The 27,079-nt window shown below is 43.4% G+C and overlaps 1 protein-coding gene across 3 annotated transcripts in view; it reads left to right on the forward strand.

Moving 5' to 3' along the window:
• LOC110201534 (ligand of Numb protein X 2-like) overlaps positions 1–27,079 on the forward strand; it is a 110,873-nt gene that overhangs the window by 54,719 nt on the left and 29,075 nt on the right. For all 3 annotated transcript variants that reach the window (XR_002322512.2, XM_020977264.2, XM_020977267.2), the window contains 4 exons: positions 9,657–10,097; positions 20,899–21,161; positions 22,256–22,452; positions 23,824–24,195. Coding sequence is in view for 2 of the 3 variants with exons in the window: in XM_020977264.2 (XP_020832923.1) it covers positions 9,657–10,097; positions 20,899–21,161; positions 22,256–22,452; positions 23,824–24,195 (1,273 nt within the window). In the remaining variant the exon portion in view is untranslated. The remainder of the gene's footprint in view (positions 1–9,656; positions 10,098–20,898; positions 21,162–22,255; positions 22,453–23,823; positions 24,196–27,079) is intronic.

The following is a 27,079-nucleotide window of genomic DNA, read 5'->3' on the forward strand; positions in this document are numbered from 1 at the left end:
GAAAACTGCCTGTTCATATCCTTTGACCATTTATCAATTGGGGAATGACTTGTACTCTTGTTAATTTGACTCAGTTCTCTATATATTTGAGAAATGAGGCCTTTATCAGAAATACTTGCTGTAAAATTTTTTCCCCAGCTTTCTATTTTCCTTATAGTCTTGGCTACATTGATTTTCTTTGTGCAAAAATGATTTTAATTTAATATAATCAAAATTACCCATTTTACATCCTTTCTCTTGTTTGTTCATAAATTCCTCCCTTATCCATAGATCTGACAGGCAAAATATTCTATGGTCCCCTCTTTGCTTATGGTATCATCCTTCATGTCTCGATCATGAACCCATTTTGACCTTATCTTGGTATACAGTGTGAGATGTTGGTCTATACCTAGTTTCTGCCAAACTGCTTTCCAGTTTTCCCAACAATTTTTGCTAGATAGTGAGCTCTCGTCCCAAAAGATTAGATCTTTGAGTTTGTCAAACACTAGATTACTATGGTCTTTTACTCCTGTGTATTATATACCTAATCTATTCCACTGATCCGTCACTATTTTCTCAGTCAATACCAAATTGTTTTGATGATTACTGCTTTGTAATATAGTTTGAGATGTGATACTACTAGGCCACCATCCTTCACATTTTTTTTTCATTGATTCCCTTGATATTCTTGACTTTTTGTTCTTCCAGATGAATTTTGGTATTATTTTTCTAGCTCTATAAAATAATTTGTGATAGTTTCATTAGTAGGGCACTAAATAAGTAAATTAATTCAGTTAGAATTGTCATTTTTATTATATTGGCTCAGCCTACCCACGAGCGTTTAATAGTTCTCCACTTGTTTAGATCTGACTTAATTTGTACAAGTGTTTTGCAATTGTGTTCATATAGTTCTTGGATTTATCTTGCAGGTAGACTCCCAAATATTGTCTACAGTTATTTTAAATGGAATTTCACTTCCTGTTGGACTTTGTTGGTAATATATAGAAATGCTAATGATTTATGTGGTTTTATTTTATATCTTACAAATTTGCTGAAGTTGTTAATTAGTTCAACTAGTTTTTTAGTTGATTCTCTAGGATTCTCTAAGTGTACCATCATATCATTTGCAAAGAATGATAGTTTTGTTTCCTCATTGCCTGTTCTAATTCCTACAAGTTTCTTTTTCTTGTCTTATTGCTATAGCTAACATTTCTCGTATGATATTGGCTGATAGTGGTGGTACTGGGCATCTGTGTTTTACCCTTGATCTTATTGGGAAGGATTCTATTTTATCCCCATTACAGATAATGCTTGCTGATGGTTTTAGAGAGATACTATTTATCATTTTAAGGAAAGCTCCATTTATTACTATGTTTTCTAGTGTTTTTAATAGGACTAGGTGTTGTATTTTGTCAAAAGCTTTTTCTGCATCTATTGATAATCATATGATTCCTGTTGATTTTGCTATTTATATAGTCAATTATGCTGATAGTTTTCCTCATTGAAATAGCCCTGCATTCTTGGTATGAATCCCATCTGGCCACAGTGTATGATCTTCATGATATATTGCTATAATCTCCTTTAAAATTTGTGCATTGATGCTCATTAGGGAAATTGGTCTATAGTTTTCTTTCTCTTTTTTTTTGCTCTTCATGGTTTAGGTATCAGCACCATGTTTGTGTTATAAAAGGAATTTGGTAACTGAGTCAATTCTAAGAGGAGGGAGTGCATTCCAGGCCATGAGGGAGAGTATGTGCAAAGGCATCAGGATGGAAAATGGAGTGTTGTATATGAGCTAGAAGGCCAGTTTGACATTGGGCATATTGGGCATCTTTCTCATGGGCAGACTATCTGTGAAGCTCTGAGGTTGGGGTGAGAATGAAGAAGAATGGGAGAAGTGCTGGGTTTGTTTGAGCCCCAGCAGTGGTCATGTGCTATTTGAGTTGGAAAGGGTGCCACGGAGAGAAGGAAAACTCATGGGGGTATGATGTGGCATGATTTGTGGAGTCAGAGTCAGATTCCAGGTTCATAATGAGAGGTGAATCCTCTCACCAGACCTTAGTGGTGGGGTGACCTTGAACAGCTGACCCCCCCCCTCCCCGTCTTAGCTATCAACCCCTAAAGCAGAGGAATCAACTCCATATCCTATGGCATTGTGCCTCTCAATACTTTCAAGTGTAGCCCACCAGATTTCAAAATAAATAAAAATACAATAGAACATAGATAATGATAATATGTGGTTTTCTAAGTCAGTATGCTGCCTGTAGGGATCCTGATGTATAGCAGAGTTTAGTGGGCCCCATTTCTATTTGAGTTTGACACCACTGATCTAAAGTGATCATGAAACCACTCTATTCTGGCCTAACCCCCCTCCCATGTCTCTTCCTACTCTGATATTCTGTGGTCCTGTGACTCTGCTGACTGGCATCTTCCGGAAGTATTCAGCTCACCCTTCTGGAATGGTTCTCCTTGGAGATGGGGGTGGGGGGGAGGGGGAGAGAAGAGTGATTTAATATTGTCTAGAGTTGGAAGGGACCTCAGAAGACTGGGAATCCCCCTACAGCATCTCAACATGTGATCATCCTATCTCCATTCGAAATCCATCAGTGATAGGGAATCCCGCCCTCCCCCCTCCCACTCCCAGCCCTGGTAGCTCATTCTTTTTTGAAATTTCCTAATTGTTGGAAAATTTTTCCTTATACTGAACTGAAATCTGCCCCTCTGTCACATCTGACCATTACCTCTAGTTAGTTTTGCTCCCTGAAGCTAAGCAGAGTAAGCCTTTACCTTCTTTTCCATGGCCGCCCTGGCTAAACATTCCCTGAACCAGTTCTCATAGGGAGGGCATGATCTCCCCCTCCCCTTATCAGCCTGCTTGCCTTCCTCTGAAAGTATCTTCACTTAGAAATGTGGTGACCCCAATATCTTCTAACACGGCCTTCTCCCGAAGGCACTATTGGGGTTAGTGTGGCCATTTGGCTGGATCCCTGATTAGGAACTGAGAAGCTTTTGTTCTGATCGGTTTTTAGGTACATTGATTTTATTAAGTGAAGCTTTCTTCTCAAATGCCTCAGGATCACTAGTGATGACTGAGGTGTTGAGGCTAAGTGGCCAAGAGCAGCCCTACTACATGCTGTTGGCAAGAGGCCACCGGCAAGAGAAAGGGCAGTGACTCCTTAGCAGAAGTGCAGGTTAATGTCTGCTGTAAAGGCCTTCAGTATGTCTGTTGTAAGCCCAATTAACTGAAGACATTACATGTAAAGGGAGAATGCTTTGATTTGCAGGGTCACTTGGGAATTAGACAGTGACGAAGTCTAAGATGCCAGACTGCTTTACATGGATGTCTTCTGGTGTACTGACACCAGCCATCCTTTTGAGAGTATTTTAGGCATTCCAGGGGTGGGGAAGCTGCAGCCTTGAGGTCACATGTGGCCCTCTAGGCCCTCAAGTGCAGCCCTTTGACTGAATCCAAACTTCACAGAACAAATCCCCTTAATAAAAGGACTTCTTCTGTAAAACTTGGACTCAGTTAAAAGACCCCATCCAAGGACTTAGAAGGCCACATGTAACCTTGAGGCTGCAGGTTCCCTACCCCTGTGGGTTAGCCAATTGGTGAACATTACTTAAACAGATAGAAGGAAGGGTATTAATAATCTAGTGAGGCCTGTAGGACCTTATGCTGGGGAAGAGAGGCTAGAATGAAATAAGTCTGGCACCCTTCTTGCCTAATCCAAGGGGGTTTCCTCAAAGGAATTGTTTAAGGGCTGGGTCATCAATCAGCCAATGAAAAAGCATTTACTGAGTACCTACAACCATCACTACTGCTAGCTAGCATTTATTTAGCACTTTACATATGCTATCTCATTTTATGCTCACAATGACCCTATGAGGTAAGGTATTATTCTCATTTGACCTATATGGAAACTGAGGCAGACACACTTTAAGTAATTTACTTAGGGTTACACAGCCAGAAAATGTCTGAGGCAAGATTTGAACTCAGGTCTTCCCGACTCCAATGCTCTATCCATAGCACTACCTAACTGCTTCTTGCCTACCGTACACTAGGGTGTAACTTGAAAAGGCTACAAGTCAAGACTAAAGTAGAGGGAGAGTTGGTGCATGACTTTGTCTTAGCAGATGATTATGCATGAGATGCAACAAGGTATTTTCTGCTTCTTGTGCTAATTTTGCCTAATTGTTCATTGGTGTTAATATACCAAGAAAACACAGGTTCTCCACCAGCCAGCACCATACCATCCATATGTGGAATCATTGATTACAGTAAATGGAGAAATTCCAAATGCTGTGGATAAGTTCACTTACCTTGGCAGTATACTTTCCAGGAATGTCCACATAGGAATGTCCAATGTTGACACACACATTGCCAGAGCTAGCTCGGTGTTTGGGAGGCTCTGAAGGAAAGTGTGAGAGATAAGAGGTATTAGGCTGCCTACCAAACTGAAGGTCTACAGAGCCATTGTGCTGACCTCATTGTATGCCTGTGAAGCCTGGACAGTATACCAGCGCCATGCCAGAAACATAATCGCTTCCATTTGAATTGTCCTAGAAAGATTCTGAAGATCACCTGGCAGGATAAGATACGAGACACTGAGGTCCTTTCTTCAAATTCTTTTTTTTTTTTTTGAGGCAATTGGGGTTAAGTGACTTGCCCAGGTTCACACAGCTAGTAAGTGTCAAGTGTCTGAGGCCGCACTTGAACTCATGTCCTCCCAACTCCAAGGCCATAGCTCTATCCACTGGGCCACCTAGCTGCCCCACTGAGGCAGCATTCAAACTCTGTTGCAGAGATCACTCAGCTCCAATGGGCTGGCCATGTTGTTTGAATGCTAAACCTACTTTTGCCTAAAAAGATTATTTTACAGAGAACTCACACAAAGCAAGCATTCACACGGAGGTCAGAAGAAGCGACTCAAGGACATTCTCAAGGTCTCTTTAAAGAACTTTGGAATCAATTGTGAGACATGGGACATGTGGGCACAGGACTGTGTATCGTAGCGTGCCCACGTCAAAGAAGGTGCCCTGCTCTGTGAACCAAGACACAAATTGAGAGATGTCTTCGGTCCCAATGTTCATATGGACTATCTGTGCCCAACCTTTGGTAGAGCTTTCTGAGCTCCTATTGGTCTGATCAGCCACAGTTAAACACATATACCTTGACTCTGATATAGTGATGCCATTTTGGTCCTCTTCAAGACCAAAGGACATCAACCAGACATCTATTAGGCGTTGTACTAGGCATTGGGGCTTTTTTTTTTTTTGGCTAGGCATGGGGTTAAGTGACTTGCCCAAGGTCACACAGCTAGTAAGTGTTATGTGTCTGAGGCTGGACTTGAACTCAGGTCCTCCTAACTCCAGGACCAGTGCTCTATCCACTGTGCCACCTAGCTACTTCAATTGGGGATTTTTTTAACCACATGTGTGATTTCATCCTGATTAGAACCTACTCTTCAACTTCTAGTCTTAGAGGGGTTCTTGGGGCACTAAGATGTTAAGTTACTTGCCCAGGGTTGCATAGCCAGTATGTAGCAGAGGCTAGACTTGAACTCCTGGCTTCTTGACTTTGAGGCCGGTTCTCTATCCAGTATAACATATTGCAAGGGAAACAGATCAAAACAAGATGCAATCTCCCCTCAAGGACTGTGCCTTCTATCTGGGGAAACAATAGACACACATATAATCCCCCCACAACTCAGTTCTTGCCTAGGCCCCCTTCCCTATTGCCACCTCCTTGGTGGACCAGCTCAGTTCTATACTACCTTTTGCACTGGAGTCTCTTGCCCCCTGAACCTGTCCCAGATTATACCATGTTAAACCCCCCAACCTGGATTCCTTTCACCATCTACATTCCTCATTCCAATCCATGTGCTTCTGAACAGACCTGGAGGAAATCTTGAAATGGTGCTAACTGGGCCCGCTACAAATTAATGTTATATAATCTAATCTCAACTCAGCCCTCAGTGCTGTAAGGCAATCCTTGTATGCCTCTCTTTTGATTCTCTGCTTTTCTTCTTCCCCTTCCTCTTTTTAATCCCCTCTTAAAGATTAGAAAGCTTGCTTTGCTCAAGATGAAGTTGATTCATTTCTGAGCCAAACTGTTTGCAAGCACACATGAAACCCTCCTTGGTCCTTTTTTCAGATTAAGAGAGGAAGGCTCATGTATTGTCCCTCACCCCTTCCTCCATGTTTGTTTACTCTTCTCAGGCACAGCAGTTCCCTCAATAGAAATTGGAAAGTCTGGAAAAGAGAAGGGTTTGAAGGAAGTTATATTGAAGTTCTTTTTTGGATGTGTTGAATTTGTGATGCCTTCGGGACATCCAGCTTGAGATGGCCAACAGGTACTGGAACTCATGAGATAGATTTGGGCTACACACTTAAATCCGGGAATCATCTCCATAAAGATGAGAATTGGACTCATGGGAGCTGATGAAGAGATCACAAAGACAGATGATGTGGAAAAAGAAGGGTAGAAGGTACAGGACAGAGCCTTGAGGAACACCCATATTTAAGGGGTGGGACATGGATGATCTAACAAAGGAGACTAAAAAGGAGCACTTAAGAAGGAGAAAAACTAGGAGATAGCCATATCACAAGAACCCTAAGAGAAAAGGGTGGTCACAAGGAGATGGTGGTCAGCAAAGTCAATACTTCAGAGAGATCAAGGAGGATGAGGATGGGGGCAGCTAGATGGCGCAATGGATAGAGCACTGACCTTAAATTCAGGAGGACCTGAGTTCAAATCTGGCCTGAGACACATAACACTTACTAGCTGTGTGACCCTGGGCAAGTCACTTAACGCCATTGCCTAGCCAAACAAAAGAAGGATGAGGATGAAGAAAAGACCTTAGTATTTTACCTTTTAAAAATTACTGACTGTGTGACCTTGGGCAAGTCACTTAACCCCAATTGCCCCCCCCCCAAAAAATCAAAAACATAAAAATTACTGGTAACTTTGGGGCAGGGAAACAGCTTTATTTGACTAATGAATCTGGAAATCAGGTTTCAAGGGGCTAAGGAGTGAGAGGAGAGGAAGTGGAGACAAGGAATATAGACAATTTTTTCTAGGGATTTGGCTGTTGATAGGAGAAGAGATACAAGAAGATAACTTGAGAGGACAGTAGAGTATAGTGAAGTTTTTTTGAGGATGGGAGAAACATGAGCTCCTGAGAATGGCCTGTTTTCTCCATATATATCAATGAAGTTTTCTACTGAGAGGGAGAAATATGGGAGTTTTGAGGAAAGAAGAGGACATTTAGAGCAATGGGAGAGTCAATTAAGGCAATTACAGCCCTTCCTGTAGTAAAGACCCAGTATAATTAGGTAATGTACTTAATTAACTGTTGGGTCAATTGGGGAAGGTAAGAAAGTGAAGCCAGTGAGGAGCAGATGACCTGGAAAAGCACTGAATGGAGGGACTGGAGGTCAAGATGAGGATGAGAAATAAGCTTAGGAAAAGTGAGACATAGAGAGAAATGGAATGATAGGACATTATTGTAGGGTAGAGGTATTTCAGAATGTTTGATCATGGAAGTGTATGGGGGATAGTGAGATCCAGGGTGTGGCACACTTCAGAGTTTTGTATCCTCTATGAAATGGTCACCTCTTGGTCTGCTGTTTGACTCATTATAATATTCATTCTCATCATCCTTAGTTCTCAGGTGATCCAAGGTGGTAGTTAGATATTTCTCTGTTGACTACAGAAATTGCATTTGTCATTAATTAATTGGTGAGATCTGAATACCCACCTCAGCTTAATAAATATGAATTTTTTTTAATAAATTAGAGAAACCTTTTAACTCATGAACTTTGGGTCATCTTTAAATAATGTCTTCAGTTTAAGTAAATAGCAAAGTTACAGGCTATAGACTTTATTTACAGGGTCATGGGAGTTGATGAGGTTGATGAACTGAGAGGCCAGGATATTTACAGAAACAGCAACATGCATATTGAAGTGCCAAGAGTCTTAGGGCAGGGGCTAGATTAGAAAGGAAGACTGTAAGGATAACGGGGAGCAAGTAGAGAACCACCAGCAGCCACTTAGTCTTGTGAAGATTATTAATACTACTGTGGACAAGTCATTATTTTTTGCCAAGAATAATCACGGATATTTCTCTAGTACTTTAATTGCTGCAAAGTGCTTACCTTGTAAGCAATTAAGCGGTAAATAAAAGTATTATTATCCCTGTTTTCTAAATTCGGGAAACTGAGGCTCAGAGACTTGTCGATGGTGACAGGAAGAGGCAGACTCTTTGCCTGGTTGCCTGACCATATCCAATGCCGGGTCCATGTTGCCTCCTCTCTGTTAATCTGTGAATAATAAGAATATCCCACCTTTTGGCATCATAAGGGAACTCTGTCCTGAAAGCCATATATGGCCCCTAAGGAAAGGGATGCCTTCTAAAAAGGTAGCTATTCTTATATGGAGGACTGGATATTCTGCCTCTGATAGCAATAAACTCATCTGGTCCAGCCTCCTGTATCTCTCTTTGTCTGACCTAATACAGGGCAGATCTGGGAAATTAGCTGATCTTTCAAGATATTCCTCCCTTGGAAGAGAAACTACTTTTCATGGTCTGTTAGGAACCATTTCTATACCGTCAATCCAGTGTCTCACTGGTGGCAAAATATTCTAGACCTTGTTTCATGGTCGCTGTGGAAACTGGGCACCTTTGGGGCTTGAGGAAGGGCAGGTATGGATAAGAGGGCCTGGGGATTGATTTATCCAGGTGTAGGGGTAGGCCCAACTTCTGTGCTGAAGAGAAGAGAAGAAAACCGTATGTGGGTCAAGGAACCCCCATTGACTGGAATTGTTCCCTAAGAAAGTGGATTATTGAGATAAATTATATATGCAGTGTCTAAAGACTCTAGAAAGTCAAAGGAGACAGACTAATAGACATAGGCACAGACATAGGCACAGACATGGACACAGGCATAGACAATCAACATTGACTATAGTATGAAATGGAACAGGTATGGAAACTTCCCAGGATAGCAATTAATCTGAGCCTTGAAGACACCATATGGCTTTCTTTAGAGAGTGAGTGGGTGGGGTAGATTTTCTGTTTACTTTTTTTTTTATTGTTCTATTGTGTTTGGATGGGGCAACTAATCCCCAACAGGAACCCACCCCTAAACCAGTAGTTGCCCATAAAAAAGTTAAACCAAAATGCCTAAGACAATGACTGTATCTGACCATATGAGCCACTTTACCTTTTGGTAGTTTACCAATTGTTAACAGAAAAGAAAGATGCATGCTTTAACTTTAGCAATTTGAAACTGATATTTTCCATCATATTTGACCTGAGGGAGTTTTTTGGCCTTTTAGTAACAACCTACTTTTCCATTCTCAACTCCTTTCACAAACTAAGTGTTCCTGCCAAACTGGATTGCTTACTTAGTTTTTGTCCCATCTCCCACCACCATACCTTTGCACATGCCTGGAATACCCACCTTCCCCATCTTTGCCTCTTAGAGCCCTTAGCTCCCATCCAAGCTTAGCTTATTTCATTTCCTATGTGCAGCCTTCCCTGCTAGCCTCCAATTATTAATGCCATCCCAAGATGCCACCAAAATTTCTTTGGCTATATTTTGGATTGACTCATCTCTCTCTACTAGACTGTAATCTCCCTGAGAGCTGAGACTCTTTGCTTTCTTCACAGGGTGAATGTGTGTCCCGCCCCCCCACCCCTCCATAACCTGGTGCTGAGAATGGCTTTCTCCACGTTGAACAGCACGCCTCCCAGAGCGGATGGTGAGCTGTGTCCCAGCTGTGGGCAGCTGCATCAAGCCTTGGACAACCACCTCTACAACTTCCAGGATGAGGTGGACGATGAGCTGACCTGCAATATCTGCCTGCAGCCATTGCTGCAGCCTGTGGACACGCCTTGTGGCCACACCTACTGCTACCGCTGCCTCGAAAGCTTCCTGCAGGATTCCGATTTCTGCCCCATGGACCGGGAACCCTTGACGTTCCCCAGCTGCCGCAAGTCAACCTTGTTGGTGAGAAACCTGCTGGACAAGCTTATCGTCTTTTGTCCTTTCCCTCCTGATTGTCTTCTCACCATGCAGAGGTGTGAGCTGGAAGGTCATCTCCAGAATAGGTAAGGGAAGGGCTTGTCAATGAGGTAGTATGGCCCAGGGGAATGAATACTGAGTGTGGGTAGAGTCCAAGACCCTGGGTTTGAATCCTGGCTCTGTGCAGACTTCCTTAACCTGTGGGACCTTGGATGAATTATTTTTCCTCTCTGGTCAGAGGAAAGGACACATACTTTTTTTTTTTTACTTTTAGGTGATTGGGGTTAAGTGACTTGCCCAGGGTCACACAGCTAATAAGTGTTGAGTATTTGGTTTGAGGCCGGATTTGAACTCAGGTCCTCCTGACTTCAGGGCCAGTGCTCTATTCACTGTACCACCTAGATGCCCCTAACACATACATTTATTAAGCACCTACTGTGTGCCAGGCATGATCTCATTTTTTCTTCACAACAACCCTGCAAGGGAGATACTATTATTATTCCCATTCTACAGTGGGGAAAACTGAGGCACACAGAGGCTAAGTGCCTTGCCAAGGATCACACAGCTAGGAAGCATCTGAGACCAGATTTTGACTCCAGGCCCAGCACTACTCTGTTTTCTCCTATAAAATGAAGGGGTTGGACTAGATTACTGAGGCCTCTTATAGCTTAAATGTTCTGATCCCTGGTGGGAAAATCCATGACTTAAAAAAAAGAGAGAGAGAAAAAAAAAAGAAAATCCATGACTTAAAAAAAAGGAAAAAAAAAAGAAAATCCATGACTTAAAAATAAAAAAAAAAAAGAAAATCCATGACTTAGTGAGACTAGGACTCTATTGTAAGTGGAATAAAAATGGAAGTAGATAGAGAGAGAGTAGGGGCAGAAGATGTCCAATATCTGGAGAGGTAACCAGGTGAGAGCACCTAAAGTATGTTCAGTTGAGCTCCTTGAGGGCAGTGGCTATCTTTTAGCTTTCTTGGCAGCCCTAGCATTTAGTACATGCCTGGTACATAGAAGGCACTGAATAAATGTTGATTGACTGACCTCCAAAGGAGAGGCCAAATAAGAATACCAGTAATAGCAGGATGGCTGGACAGAAGGCTAGCAAAGAAGCAACAGCAGAGATCAGGGAAGGGTGGGAAGGTCACCAGCAAAGAACCCAACACCCAAGGGGACCATTGAAGGTCCTGAGTGTTAATTTCCTACAAAACACCACCACACACCTACATGGTTTGGGGAATGGAGGGACAGAGGGGTGATGTTTTATTGATGCAAGCTTGAATTTGGTTTTATTCCACTGTTACTTTCCAGTAACCTCCTGTCTAGATTGAACACCCCTCCCCTTCTATCAGAGAATTAGTGAAGCCAAACAAACCAATCCATGCTCTATAAAGTGTACCACACCTATGGCCACTATTGCCACTCTCTCAAGAAAAGGGGAATATATTTCATCAAGAGTCCTAGAGAATCAGGATGGGTCATTTGTGCATAACTCTTCAAGGTCTATGCAGTGCAGCGCCAACCTGACAGCTGTGATGCTTCCCTCTGAGGCTTTGAGAGTCAAAATTGCTAGGTATTCCTTACTCCTCTCTCAGTTAAAGACACTACTCAACCTCTTCATTTACTTTTATTCTTCTATTTTCTTTTATTTTTATTTGTTTACTCATCTATATAAAATATATAAACTTTTCCAAGTATTTTTCCATCTATTATCTTACATAATCTGCCCTATGAGGTAGGTCCAAAGAGTTACTTGGCAACGGTGCTTTTTTTTTTTTTCGGGACAGCTAGATGGCACAGTGGATAGAGCTCTGTCCTTGGAGTCAGGAGGACCTGAGTTCAAATCTGGCCTCAGACACTTGACACTTACTAGCTATGTGACCTTGGGCAAGCCACTTTACCCTGATGGCCTCGCAAAACAAAACAAGAGAAAGCAAAACAAAAAGCAATGGTGCTTTTTTGGAAGGAAGGGGACATTAGAAAATTCAGGAGCAGAAATCCCATGGTCAGCCAGGTGGTAGAGCAGATGTTATCTGTGAAACTCTCCCACACCAAAATATCAGACAAAGGAATTATGCATGAGATATAGAATAAGTAAAGTTGACGCTACAAGGTAAGACAGAAACAAGCCATAAGGGTAAAAAATAAAATAAAATAATACCAAGGGACTTAATTTATTTCTAATTCTTTCTTTTAAAAGTCTTCTTTCTGGAGCTTCTTGGACCCTTCTTTTTATATATTTTTATTTATTTTTAGTTTTCAACATTCACTTCTGTAAGATTTTGAGTTCTGAATTTTCTCCCCTTCTCTCTCCTCCCCTCCCTTGTCCCCAAGACAGCATGCAATCTGATATAGGCTACACTTGTATTGTCATATTAAACATTGCACCCATCTCAAGTTCCCACTGACCTTCCAACCCACTTCACATGCTGAGTTCAGGGTCCAAGAGTGAGGTTCCTGGCCCCATCCCCCCACAGAAGTGACTCACCCTTGAATGACCCTCTTCACTCCATAAGAGGTGGCAGAGGGTGATTTTGCCTAACTACCAGGAGGAAGGGAAAAGTTGTTGAAGTAAGGTTGGAAGACATGGGGAGTAAAAAATTGGCTGGAAAGAAGGGGAGGATATGATTTGGTGGAAGGACATTGGATTTGGAGTCAGAGGGCTTGGGTTTGAATCCTGGTTCTTCCACATTCTGCCTGTGTGACCTTAGGTAAGTTCCTTAACTTCCCTGGGCCTCAGTTTCCCTATCTGTAAAATAATGAGTTTAGACTAGACCAAGGGTGGGGAACCTGCGACCTCGAGGCCATACATGGCCCTTGAGGTCCTCAAGTGCGGCCCTTTGACTGAATCCAAACTTCACAGTATAAATTCCCTTAATAAAAGGATTTGTTCTGTAAAACTTGGACTCAGTCAAAAGGCCACACCCAAGGACCTAGAAGGCCACATGTGGCCTTAAGGCTGCAGGTTCCCCACGCCTGGATTGGATGGTTTCTGAAGTTCCTTCTAGCTGTAAATCTATGGTTCTGTGAATCAGTATCCTATGTGGGCAGAGAGCACCCTGGGAAGTTGTCCAAATGAGGAGAGAAGATATCAGAAATACAGGGGAGGGGCAGCTAGGTGGCCCAGTGGATAGAGCACTGGCCTTGAAGTCAAGAGGACCTGAGTTCAAATTCAGCCTCAGACCAAACACTTGAAACTCACTAGCTGTGTGACCCTGGGCAAGTCACTTAACCCCAATTGCTTAAAAATAAAAATTTTTAAAAAAATTTAAAAAAAGAAATACAGGGGAGCTGGAGATAGAATCCACCTGATACATGGCTGAACAGAGAAGGGATAGTCATTGTTTTAGTATATCAGCAAGAGTATGTATGAGTTGTGGGAGAACAGAATTCCATTTATTTATTTGATTATTCATTCATTCATTCATTCATTCATTCATTCATTCATTCATTCATTCATTTGCTTACTTACTTATTTGCCTAGGCAATGGGGTTAAGTGACTTGCCTAGGGTCACACAGCTAGTTAAGTGTTATGTGTCTGAGACCAGATTTGAACTCAGGTCCTCCTGAATCCAGGGCCAGTGCTCTATCCACTGCGCCACCTAGCTTCCCCAAGAACAGAATTTTAAAAAATGGAAGGGAGGTGCTAGGATGGAGGGAATGGGGTGGGAGTGTCTAACTCTGAAAGGGGAAAGGTTGCAGTGCCATGTATGTGTGTCTGGTAAGAGAATTCATTTTGTCTGAGGGGAGTTTGCGCTTTAGTATAACACCTTCTCTGGGGAAGGATTTTGCTTCCCCAGACAGAAAAGGAGATGGAGGAGTCCCCAAGGGTATCCAGCAACCAGGTTGAGGGGAGAACATAGATCCCCAAACTGGATGACCTGACCTGAAGAGTTGGGCTCTGGGTAACTTTGGAAGCTGCCCCAAGGCCAGTTATCTGCATGGCATGAATGACCGACTTGGCACAAGCCAGGGGGACGTAATAAAAAGGGGAGGGCCCTTAATTTATGAGGAGACAGTCTTCATGTAACACAGGCCTAGGCTACATGATGCAAGCTGGGGCCCAGGCAGAGGACAGGCTCCCCTAGTTTCTCTGGGTCTGGCTTTTGCCACAGCCAATACCTGGAGAGGATCTCCTGGGCCCAGTCCAAGGGCCCCTCTCCTTTCCACAGCTTCTTATCCTGGGATGCTAGATGCCAGAGGGGCTGCTTTAAGCAACAGTCAAGACCAAGTCTCTGAAACTTGAGGCTTTACCTTTTACAACCCTGTTTTTTGTTCTTTTCTTGCTGCCTACTTGTTCTATTTTACAACCTTGTTTTTTCCTGTTCTCACCTAGTTAGATTCTTGCCATGCCCGCTGCCCTCAGAGGCTTTGGCTCAGTGGGGGTGACAGTGGGGCCTGGCCAAAACCCACCACAAGTATTTAACATTCATGCCCAAGGCAGCAGGTAGAACTGAGCTTCATGAGTCAGGACAGCAAGAATTTCAATTCTACACCACAGGACACTGCTGTCATTCACTTCCACTTCCTTCCTGAATTAATAGTTCTGAGGCAGAAGCACAGGCGAAAAAGGGAGGAAGGAAGGATGAGATCAATGCTCTAAATGCAATAACATGAACATGAAATGGAGGAGGATTTTCCAATTTAGCACTTAGGAGCTCTGCTGTCATGAGGTATACAGAGAAAATTAAGAAGGAACAAGTAAGAGGACAGAGCCAGAGAGACACGGAAATAACTGATAAATCAGAGAAGAAATTAAGAGATTGCTTGACTATGCAAATTTGTTAGAAAGGCTGGGGTGGTGGGGTTTATTAGTCAGGAGCATGGAATAGATTTTTAAGTAAAAAAAAATACATTTTTAAAAAATCAAATTAGAGGGCAGCTAGGTGGCTCAGTGGATAGAGCACCAGCCTTAGATTCAGGGGGACCTGAGTTCAAATTTGGCCTCAGACACATAACACTTACTAGCTGCGTGACCCTGGGCAAGTCACTTAACCCCAATTGCCTAACCAAAAAAAAAAAAAAGTAGAAAAGAAAACACAAAAGAAGGAAATATCTGATGTCATAGGGGCTATAGGAAGACAGACACGCTAATGTGTATGCTGTTGGTGGAGTTGTGCATTGATCCGAAGGTCCTGGGAAGCATTTTGGAATTTTATTTTTAAAGCTATGTCTAAAATGTCCATACCCTTTCCCCAGAGATCCCATTGCTTACTCCAAGGAGCAAGCTTGCTTTCTTTCATCTTAAATCTTTTCCTTTCCTGTTCCTTCCACTTTCTGGCTTTCTCCCAATTCTTTGCTGATGACACAGTTTCCCCGGCCATCCTTTCCAGCACTGACTGTACATTCGCTCATACCCTCAACTCACTGGTCATGGTGGGGGATTTGAAATCCTTGTTCCCTAATGCTACTTCTAGTCTTTGACCACCATCCCCCAGCAACCCCTCTTCATTTTGATGTTCATTTAATCCAAATTTATCACCCAATCAAGATCCTGATGGCTGTTGGCTACCAACCTCCAGATCACTCTTTCCTTCCTCCCTTCATGATTTTTTCCTTCCTAACTCCTGCTCTCATACTAGGGGACTTTAACATATATATCGACTCTTCCTCACACACCCTAGCCTCAACCTACCCACTTGCCATGGTCTAGCATAGTGATGTCATTTTGGTCCTCTCATCATACCCTCAATTTTGTCATCTCCCCCAAATTCTCCACCTCCTCGTTTAGGAACTCTGAAATTCAATATTTTGTCATTCCACCTCTCCCTCTGGCTTGCCTCCCAAACCCCATTCTTCATCCTCACTGTCACCTCCAATCCTTCCATCCTTCAGTTCTTTTTTAGGCACTTACTATGCTCTTTTCCCCACCTCTACCTCTTAGTAAACAACACTATCCTCATTTATTGGGTCCCTTGTGCCTTTGTCCTATCAAAGATCTCACCCTGCCAAAACTCAGCCTTGGATTACCCCCACCATGCATTGCCTTCGTTCCTACTCATATGTTGCTGAATGAAGCTAGAGAAAATCACAAAACCATGCTAACTGGATCCACTATGTATGTTACATAGCCTCAACTGGGTCCTCATTATGGCAAGGTGATCCTTCCCTAATAGACTGACTAGCCTATTTATCACAGAGGCTTTTCCAAAACATTTCATTGCTCCTTAAACCTTCTAAAATTCTCCCATCCCCAGCCTTCTCAGCCTATGTCACATCACCAAGATGCTTCCATCCACTTTTACCCCAGTCCCACATAAAGAGATGCCCTTTCTCCTTACCGAGGCAAACTCCATTCTATCCCATCTTCTCCAGCAGACTGCCGCCTCAAACATCCTCATTCTCTCACCAATCTTGAAACCCTCCCTGACTACTGGCTGCTTCCCTATTGCCTACAAATATGCCCATGTCTCCCTTATCCTCAAAAAACCCTCTTTTGATTCATCCATCTCTGCTAACTATTGTCCTTTATCTCTCTTCCCTTTGGGGACTAAACTCCTTGAGAAGACTGTCTACAATCTATGCCTCCACTTCCCATTTTCTCACTCTCTTCTTAATTCTCTGCAGTCCAGCTTCCAACCTCTTCATTCAAACAAAACAGCTCTTGCCAAAGTTATCGATGATATCCTCATTGCCAGATCTAATGGTCTTTTCTCCATTTTCATCCTTGATCTTCCTGTTGGCTTTGACACCATCAATCACCCTCATCTCCTTGCTATTTTCTTCTCTAGGTTTTCATGATGCTGCTTTCTCCTTGTTTTCCTCCTACCATCCTGACCACTCCTTCTCAGTCTCCTTCTTCATCCAAGATCCAAGATTCATCCATGGGATCTCATGTCTATTAACTCTGGGTATCCCTCAAGGCTCTGTCCTAGGCAGTCTTCTCTTGCCCCCTCTACACTGTTTCACTTGGTGATCTCATCAACTATTGGATTCAACTATTATCTTTGCACAGATAATTCTCAGATTTCTTTGTCTAGCCCAGGGGTGGGGAACCTGTGGCCTTGAGACCACATGTGGCCCTTCAGGTCCTTCAGTGTGGCTTTTTTATTAAGGAGATTTGTTCTGTGAAGTTTGGATTCAGTGAAAGGGCCAAACCTGAGGACCTAGAGGGCCACGTGTGGCTTCAAGGCTATCCCTGGGATAGCCTTAACCTCATCTCCAACTGCTTTTTGAGCATCTGAAACTGGAGGTCTCATAGACATCTTAAGCTCAACATGCCTGACAAAACTCAATCTTTCTCCCCAAACCCTGTGCTCTTTGTGACTTCCTTATTACTTTTGAGGGCATCAGTGTCCTCCCAGTTCCCTAGGCTCACAGCCCAGGTGGCACCCTAACGTCTCACACTCACTCTCCCATATCCAATCAGTTGCCAAATCCTGTCATTTCAACTTCATAATGTCTCCCACATACTTCCCCTGCCCTTCTCTGACACTGCTAGCACCCTGGCACAGGCCTCATACCAGGACTCTTACATAGCTGTTGCTTAATTTCTGTGCCTTTGGCCTCTATTCGGCTGTCAGATTGACCTTCCTCAAGTGTCATTCTCCTATTCATAAACTCTGGTGGTTCCCTGTCCCCTCCAGGATCAAATATAAAATCCTTTGTTTGACTTTGGTCCCTTAGTCACCTTTTAATCCTTTTCACACTTTACTCCCTTGCATATTTATATACTGGGTGATTCAGTGACACCCACTTCCTTGTAGCTCCTTATAGACAACACTCCATCTCTCAGCTCTTGTACCTCTTCACTGGCTGTTGGCCATGCCTAGAACTCTCCCCTTCCTTGCCTAGGCCTTCCAGTCTCTCTGGCTTCCTTCAAAACCCAGCTAAAATCCCACCAATTATAAATGATAATAATAATTTATAAATGACTATTATAAATGCCCAAATTAACTATAAAGGACAAATGAAGAAAGATGCTCTCTGTATCCAGAGAAAGAACTGATAAATAGAAGTATGTATAGTATTTATATATATAGTGAAAGAGAGGTATGTGTGTGTGTGTGTGTGTGTGTGTATACACACATATACCTATAGATATATACCCATAGATATATACCTACAGATATAACTATATATATATAATTTATATGAATTTGTATGTATAATATATAGTATATATGTTATATATTATATTATGTATACTACAGATAATATAATACTTATAAAATATATACCTATTTGTGTCTAATGGTAGGGGGGAAGGGAATTCCACAAATTCAAAATAGAATAAATAAATAAATAAAAACAAAATAAAATAAATGAAAAGAGAAAAGCAATCCCACCTATCCAAGAAGCCTTTCCTAGTTGGCCTCAATGTTAGTGCTATCCCTTGGTTTATTAGCTCCAATTTCTCCCATCTCTATTTTATGGAAAATACAAAGCTATTAGCACGTTCTCTCCTCCATTAGACTGTGAGCTTCTCAAGCCCAAAGACTCTCTTTTCCTTCTCATTGTTTCCCCAGCACTTCGTACAGTGCCTGGCACACAGTAGGTGATTATTTCTTGTTGACTTGACTATAGTAATCATCATTGGCAGCTCCCATTTCTTTAGCAGTCGAAAATTTTCAAAGCCATTTCATCCCAACAACCCTGTGAGGGAAATGAAGTAATATCCTCATTTTATGGATTGAGGACACTGAAGTTTCAGCTCAAACTCAATATCCTCTGCCTCCAGATCCAGGTCACCTTCCGCTGTGCCACGCTGCCTTTAATAAGTCCCTAAGCTGATTAGAGGAGTGAACACTGTCTTGGCACTCCCCTCTGTTCCCATCCCATGATAGATGCTGTATTCCTTGCTACCCCCGTCTCTCCCCCTCCTTTAGCTGACGGAAAGGCTCTGAGTTCATCTGCCTGTCCCAGGGGAATGGCGGGTGTATTTTTCCAGGCACATCCAAGGCATTCATTATTGTGAGAAGTGCCTGGACCCCCAGCTGCTCAGGCTGCCCATGAGGAGCCCGGAATCAGGATGGGCCCCTTGGGGAGATGGGGAAGGAACTGCTTGTACGTTCAGCTCCTGAGGACAGCTTGGATGGCTGTGAACATTGACTCATTTAGAGATGAAGCTCAAAGTTAGTTAGGAGGTAACTTTCCCTGTTTTCCCTCCCAACCTCTGAAAGGAGCTAGACAGGGAAATGGTACATACTCTCTGACCCCCTTGGGAACACTTGAGGATGCAGCTACCCAAAGTGTAGGCCAGTCCCCAAGTAGCACCTAGTAAGCGCTTGACCAATGTCTGTCTGTTGAAAACAAATTCACATTTTAAAAAACACTACCACCATTGATAAAGTGGTGATTTGAAAGGCACTGTACTGGACAATGGAGGCGGTCTAGATGTCCCATTAGGCCTTGTCTCTGTCCTCTGGGGCCTGTAGCCAAACAGGGAGATATTGATACCAACGCAGGTAAATCTAATACCAAATAACATGGTACAAGTACCCAGAAAGATGGGAGGTAGGAGTGGAGAAGTACCATGTAGGGTCTGAGGGGAGAGGCTGGCACCAAGCCCCCAAACCCTGGAGGTATGGTATGGTTTCCTACAGGAAGGGGTATTTGAATTGTGGTGTAAAGGATGAGTAAGAATTCAGCAGGTGAAGAAGAGGGAGGGCATTCCAGGCAAAAGGATCGGCCTGGTCAAAGACACTGAGGCAGGAAAGTATTGTGTATATTTGGGTATCAGAAAGGCATTCATTTTGGCCTGAGTACAAAGCAAATGGAAGGGGATCCCACCTTCTACAGGAAGCTTTTCTCAAACCCTCTTAATTCTAGAATTCAGGGGTAGGGAACCGGCGGCCTTCAGGCCGCATGTGACCTTCTAGGTCTGTGGGTATGGCCTTTTGACTGAATCCAAGTTTTACAGAAAAAAATCCTTTTTATGAAGGGGATTTGTTCTGTGAGGTTTGGATTCAGTCAAAGGGCCACACTTGAGGACCTAGAGGGCCACACGTGGCCTCAAGGCCGCAGGTTCCCCACCCCTGCTTTGGTTAATTATTTCCTATTTATCCTGTATATAGCTTGTTTTGTGTAAATTTATATATACATTGTCTCCTTGAGAGCAGGGTCTATCTTTGCCTTTATATCTCAGAGCTTAGCACTGGTACATGGTAGATGTTTAACAAATGCTTATTTTGACTGACTGGATAAACCAATGCAGAGAGCCTTGAATGCTATGAAAACGAGTTTACACTTTATTTGGCAGGTGGTGTCTAGCCTAATGCAGTACCTTGAATTTGATAGAAGTTTAATAGACATTTGTTGAATTGAGTGGCATATATCAGAATGAACACAGGAGAAGAAAGGCCAAGTCCCAGGTACCCTTGTTGCCAGGCCAAGTCCCAGATACCCCTGCTTCCAGGTCCAGTCCCAGGTACTCTTCCTTCCAGGCCCAGCTGCTAAGAGAAGTTGAGTTTCTGAGTCTTAGCAGGGCTGAGTCATAGATCAGGAGTGGGTAATGTCATAGGAAGGTACCTCTCCCCAAAATTATGATTTCTGTTGAATGAGGGTTTGGGGGTGGCTTGGGGGTACCTATTTCCACCAATTCCGGAGAGAGATCAAAACCAGTGCCTTTTATCTTTCCTCCCCCTCTGTCCTCTATTTCTATTCCCTTTCTCATCTTGAGCTTTCAACAACTAACATGAAAGGCTCCAGACCATAGAAATGGGTTTTTGCTTTCAGCTCATAATGTACTTTTGTATCTTCCTCCGAGGCTAAATACAAAGGTGAAATTTTTAAAGAATCCTGAAAATCCAACTTTGCTTGCTCCCAGCATGCCAATCCTTCCCAGATGTTCCTTTTCTTCCTTTCCTGATATACTTTCAGTTTCCTGAGTTGACCTCCTCATTTCCTCCTATTCCGTGTGACCTGGCTTCTCACTTTCTGCCCCAGGTGCCCTGGCTTGAGGAAATACCAGGCCAAAATGGTGGAGGAGAAATGTCAGCCGGACCACAAGAAACAAGAAGTGCCCCTCGAGCCAGAAGCAAGCAACCCTTGTGGGGAGAACTTCTTTGATATTGATGCCATCTTATCAATGGACTCTGAGTATTCATCTGTTGCCCCCATGGTACCCTGGAGTAGCCCAGAGCCTGGCTTGGTGAATCCAGCATTTGAGGAGACAGATGAAGATTCCATCCTGAGTCTTTCCACATCTGGTATAGACTTTGGGAAGGGGGCTATGGGAAAAAAGCCTAGGGGTCTTAGTAAACCACAAGTTCAATATGAACCAAAAATATGACCCAGCATCCCCAAAACAAACATGAACTACTGCTGCATTGAGAGGCCTAGCTTCCAGGACTAGGGAAAAGATAGTCTGTGATAGTCAGTGTGTTGGATTATACAGGCCTCAGCCCATGCTGTTCCAGGCCTCAGTTTATCCTTGCAAGCAAGGAACATCTTAGGGAGGGAACAGCCCTATCTGGCCAAAAGAGGCCCAAACCCAACCTCAGTCTTCTCAGACATGGAGAACCTAGGGAAGTCATCAGCATGAAACTTGGGACCTAGATACCTAGCCTGAGAAAGCAGACTAGACTCTGCCAGGCCTTCTGCATGGATGCCTTCTTCTGCCCAACACCCAGAATCCTACTCTTTGTAATCTAGTGGATTGACATCATGTTCCTTGGTCTTTACTAGCCTAAGAATGGCCCATGAGACCACAGGGTACAAGAAAGATATTCTGGCCAGAATATTCAGACCACTTCCCAAGAGCAGGGTAGAAAGGAGGGAACAGGTATTTATTAAGCACCTACTACATGTCAAGCACTGTGCTAAGGGCTTTACCAATATTATCCCATTTGATCCTTACAATAAAGCCTGGGAGGTAGGCGCTATTATGATTCTATTTTACTATTGAGGAAACTGAGACAGAGAGAAGTTAAATGATCTGCCCAGGGTCAATAGCTAGTAAATGTTCAAGGCAGGATATGAACTCAGGTCATCCTGACTCCAGGCCCAGTGTACCATTTAGCTATCTCTAGGGAGTACGCTTTGTATCACCCAGTAACTCTATGTCAAACCAACTGACATCCTCCTAATCCATCAATCAACGTTCCCTGAGTACCTGTGTTAAGCAACCAGGACTGGGTTGGAGGGAGGAAGAGAGAGAGGTGGAAAGGCCCATTAGGACACCACTTCAGTAGTTCAGGAAAATAGTGATGGAGGCCTGGGTGGGAGGGCCTCAGAAGCAGGCACTTTCCCCTCCATCGGGTCCCTTTAGTCACTTTTCTCTTGCCCCCCCACTCCCCATCAGACCTGACTCGCAGCAACAGTCTTGTGGCTGAAACTGTTGTCGTGGAAATTTCCCGGGATAACTCTGAGAAGGAGCTGGGGATGAGGATCGTCGGGGGCAAGGACACCCCACTGGGCAACATTGTCGTGCAGGAGGTCCACCAGGACACCCCCTTGGGCATGGATGGCAAAGTGGCCCCTGGAGATCATGTGCTCGAGGTGGGTGAGCATCCTCCTTCTTGGCCCATGGGATGCTGGGATGCTAGCCTGGTTCATGCTTCCCTCCCCAATCAGCGATAACAACAGCAGTAACAATGATCTCATTTGGAGAGTAGGTGGAGGTGTATCATACACACACTCCTCCCAGGCCTGGGAGCTCAGGAGTAGGATGGTTTTTATCTCTGTTTCACATATAAGCAAAATGAAGCATGGCTAGAAGAAGTCACTTGCCCAAAGTAACCCAGCTGACTTGAATCCAAGCCTCTTCACTCTAGCTCCCTTTGTACCTACTATGTATAGTGTTAGGTGCAGATGAAACAGTACATGATCACTACCCTCACAGGGCTTACATTCTAATAGGGACATGTGGAAGGCACAAAGTGCAAGGAGAGATTTAAGGACGTCCAGATTATTTCACAGTTTTCCTGGGGTGGGGGAAGGATTAGGAAAGGACTCATGGAAGAAGCAATGCTTGAACTAAACCCTGAAGAAAGAAAAGGAGTTCAGCAGTGGAAGAGGGGGGATGTACGAATCCACTCCTGGCAAAGGCATGAAGGTGGGAGAGTACAGGCTGAGAATTCCTGTGGTAGTGTGAGATGAGCCTAGAAAGGTAGATTGAAGCCAGATTATTGTTGGCCTTGGGTGCCAGGCTGAGGAGCTGATATTTTTTTTTTCTATAGGCAGTAGGGGGCCACTGAAGGTTTTGAGCAGAAGTCAGACCTGCCTGTGCCTTAGAAAAATTGTGTGGGTGTCTATGCAGAGGATGGATTGGGGAGGGGAGAGACTGAAGGAAAGAAGTCCCATTAGAAGTCTATTACAAATATGGGAATTTGTTTTACTTGACTATGCATATATATTACAAGGCTTTGTGTTTTTTTTCTTTTTTTTTCCCCTCCCATTAGGGGGAAGTGAAAGGAAGAGAAAATAAATGCTTGTTAAAAGAAATAAACAAACAAAGAAAGAAGTGAATAGATAGATGAACGAATTAATAAAATAAATAAATAGATGAATGAATAAATGAATAAACAAATAAATTAATAAATAACAGTTTGAAAAATAATTAAAAAATCATAAAAGCTATTGCCAAAATCTGAGGAAGGGCTGATAAAGAAGGTGAATGAACAAAGAGTGTTGAAGAGGAGGGGGCAAATAGGAGAAATGCAGTGGAGAAAGAATGGGCAGGATTTGGCAACGTGTAGGATGCATCGCTAAAGCTTGATTCACCTTCTCCTTGTTCTTCTCGGTCTACTGGGCTTGCTTTTGCTCCACCCAGGAAGCAGTAGGCTTTGATGATAGTATTAGAGAGATGAAAGTTGCCCAGAAGGTCAGAGAGTCTGATGAGGGCCCCTGGCAAATTGTCCTTTCTCCTAGGTCAATGGGATCAACATCAGCGATGTTACCCACTCTCAAGCAATCTCCCTGCTCCGCCAGGCGGGGCCTGTGCTTCAGCTGGTGATCTTACAAGAGAAAGGCTTCCTGAACAAGCCACTCCAAGATGACAGCCCGATTCCCAGCAGGGCTGGGGAGATCGTGCATGTCACCCTGATGAAGAAGGATCGGCTGCAGCCCCTGGGTATTAAACTGATTCGCAAGGCTGGCAAGGCTGGGATCTTCATCCTAGACCTGCTGGATGGTGGCCTGGCAGCCAAGAATGGAAAGCTGAGCCAAAATGACAAAGTGCTCTCCATCAATGGGCAGGACCTGAGACAGGGGACACCGGAGACAGCAGCCCAGATCATTCAGGTTAGTGGTGGCCCTGGCCATTCCCAGGAGGGTCAGGGAAGCCCAGGATGGTGGCCAGGGTAGCAGAACTCAGAAATTTTTAGATTTGAATCCTACCTACAATACTTACTAGCTGTGTGACTTTGGTCCAGTCAGTTAACCCCTCAATATCTCTATCTGTAAAATGGGTGGGGAATAATACTTGTAGTAGTATAAGTCATTGCATGTGAAACTCTTTTCACTTCATAAAGGATCCTATAAAATGTCAACTGTTATTATTTAAAGCCGGGAAAGAGCCTTAGAGATTCCTGGCTCAGCCCCTTCATTTTATAGATGAAGAAGCTAAGGCCAGGAGAAGGGAAGTCACCTATCCAAGATCACACAGACTTAGGAGGCAAATATGGGTCCTCTGACCCCAAATGCTCTTTCCACTACTTCATGCTGCCTTGTGGGCAAGGGCAGACTCCATTGTGATGCCAGATGCCACCAAGCATCACACTTTGCAAGGGGTGGGCATTTGCAAAATCTCATGGAGCATTGCTATGTACTTGGGAAGATGCAAAGTTTAGATAAGATGTGGCCCCTGTCTCTCATGGAATTTATGGTCTAATTAGTAGTAGTAGTAGTAGTAGTAGTAGAAGTAGAAGTAGTAGCTTCCTTCATCATAATTAAGTATAATCTATACATTAAAACACACATTAAACATGCATTAAAAAGACACAGAACAAAATGCATTGAGTGGGTCTGAGGAGTACAATGTCATTTCCAACTAGAGCTAGCAAAGAAGGCTCCCTGGAGGAGGTGGCATTGACTCCATAGACTTTTAAGGATGAGTGGGAACTCAGCGACCAAAAATAGGACAGAAAGTCATTCCAGGCTTAGGAAAAAGTCTGTCCAAAGGCACTGAGGTGGGAGAGCACCCCGAGTGATTGAGAGGCAGAGAATTGTCCAGGCTGGCTGGATTATTGAGTGGATGAAGAGGTTACAAGGCTAAAAAAGTTAGGGGTGGTGTCTTATTGTGGAGGGTCTGAAATAACAGGAAGAGCATTTGAAACTTTACTGGGTAGGCAAGAGAGGGCCAGTTTTTGAGCTGTGGAATAACACAAACATTATTCTGGAAAGGGTATAAGAGTGGTTGGGGGAGAGTGGAAGATTGAAGCAGCAAGACTTGTTAGGGCCTTTTCCAACAGTCCAAGGGGGTGGATATAAAGACTTTCTCTAGAATAGCAGCAGTATGAAGAGATGGGAGATTCTCCAAAGTGGTATCCACAGTACTTGTTAGCTGAATGGGAGAGAAAAAGGAAGAGTCCAAGATAACCCTCAGGATATCAATATGGGACCCAAAGTGAATGGTGAAGTCAGAAAGAGGGGCAGATTTAGGGAGAAAGAAAAAAAAGCTTGGTTGGGGACATGCCAGGTAAAGATGTCCTGTTAGCCATTGGAGATGAGCTCAGGGGAGAGATCAAGGCTGTCTACAGCTAGATTCCTGATGTGTTTGAGTTATGAATCCTCTTGAAGTGGTTGCATTATTCAAATCCTATTGGGCTGGAACCAATGACCATATGACCATATTTTATACAATTATACCTTCGAATAGTGCAAATGTGAAAACATTTGAAGTGGTTGTATTATTCAAATTCCATTGGGTTAGAACCAATGACCATATTTTACATAAATATACCTTCAAATAGTGCGAATTTGAATACATTTGAAGTGGTGGTATTATTCAAATTCCATTGGGTTAGAACCAATGACCATATTTTATATAAGTGTACCTTCAAATAGTGCAAATTTGAATACATTTGAAGTGGTTGTATTATTCAAATCCCATTGGGTTGGAACTAATGACCGTGTTTTACAATAATTATACCTTTGAATGGTGCAAATTTGAATACATTTGAAGTGGTCTCATTATTCACTCTCCAAATAGACCCTAGCTGTATGCAGCTTCAGGCAGCATCAATGTAGACTTGATAGTTGAAGTTTAGGCGTGGGAGTGATTGTGAATGGGGAGAGTGTCAGGAGAGCACTCAAAGGAGATGGAGAGTGAGTGTAGCATCTCTGAGGCTGATGAAGGGAAGAGAATTTGGTAAGAGGACCTGGGCAGCAGCATCTTGAGTTTCACATACCCCAAAGAGGATGAGGACTTCCAGAAAGCCATTGGCTTGGGGGAATTGAAAGGTCATCAGTGACCTTGCAGAGCACAGTGGGGGAGTGAGGGGGAGGAGATCAAGACTGATTGCAAGATGATGGAGAGAGTGGGGACTAAAGAAGTAAAGATAATGAATGGAGACAACTTGTCCAAGTTCAGCAATGAAAGAATGAGGGAGAGATAGGGCAGTGACTCATGGGGCTAGAAAAATCCAGAGAATCCTAGGAGAGGAGTGGGGATGGAGAGACCGGAACATGTTTGTGGCCAGAGAGGGAGGAGCACAGACCAAGGGAGACACTGACACTATATGACAGAGGGATGAATGGGTTAGAGAGGGGTTAGCCCTTAATGAAGAATAGGGAGATCTCCCATTCTGTGAGCACTTGAGTCTCTAGTGCTCTATGATGTCAAGAAGGAGCTTGGGTGGGGTAAGCAATAAAGTCACCAGCCATGGGGAAGCCAAGGGTGTTGAGGTTGTCAGAGGGAATGTCAAGAAGAATACCAAAGTCCCCAAGGAGGACAGCAGGAGATGGAATGGGTAGCACTCAAGTCATTGACAAAGCTGGGTTGGGAAGACTTGGGTGAACTATTGCAGAGCCAAGTTAGCAGAACTAAGGAAAAATACACAGTGCTGACAGCCAAGTAAATGGAGGGAACAAAAACAAAACTGAATGTAGTGTTGGCCCCAGAGAAGGACTGAGAAAATGCAAAACTACCTCTTTGTAGAGGTGGGGGACTATGAGTGTGGAATAT

This window comes from Phascolarctos cinereus, unplaced genomic scaffold (assembly GCF_003287225.1).
Source record: "Phascolarctos cinereus isolate Bilbo 61053 unplaced genomic scaffold, phaCin_HiC Scaffold_8;HRSCAF=390, whole genome shotgun sequence".
NCBI classification, from domain to species: domain Eukaryota; kingdom Metazoa; phylum Chordata; class Mammalia; order Diprotodontia; family Phascolarctidae; genus Phascolarctos; species Phascolarctos cinereus.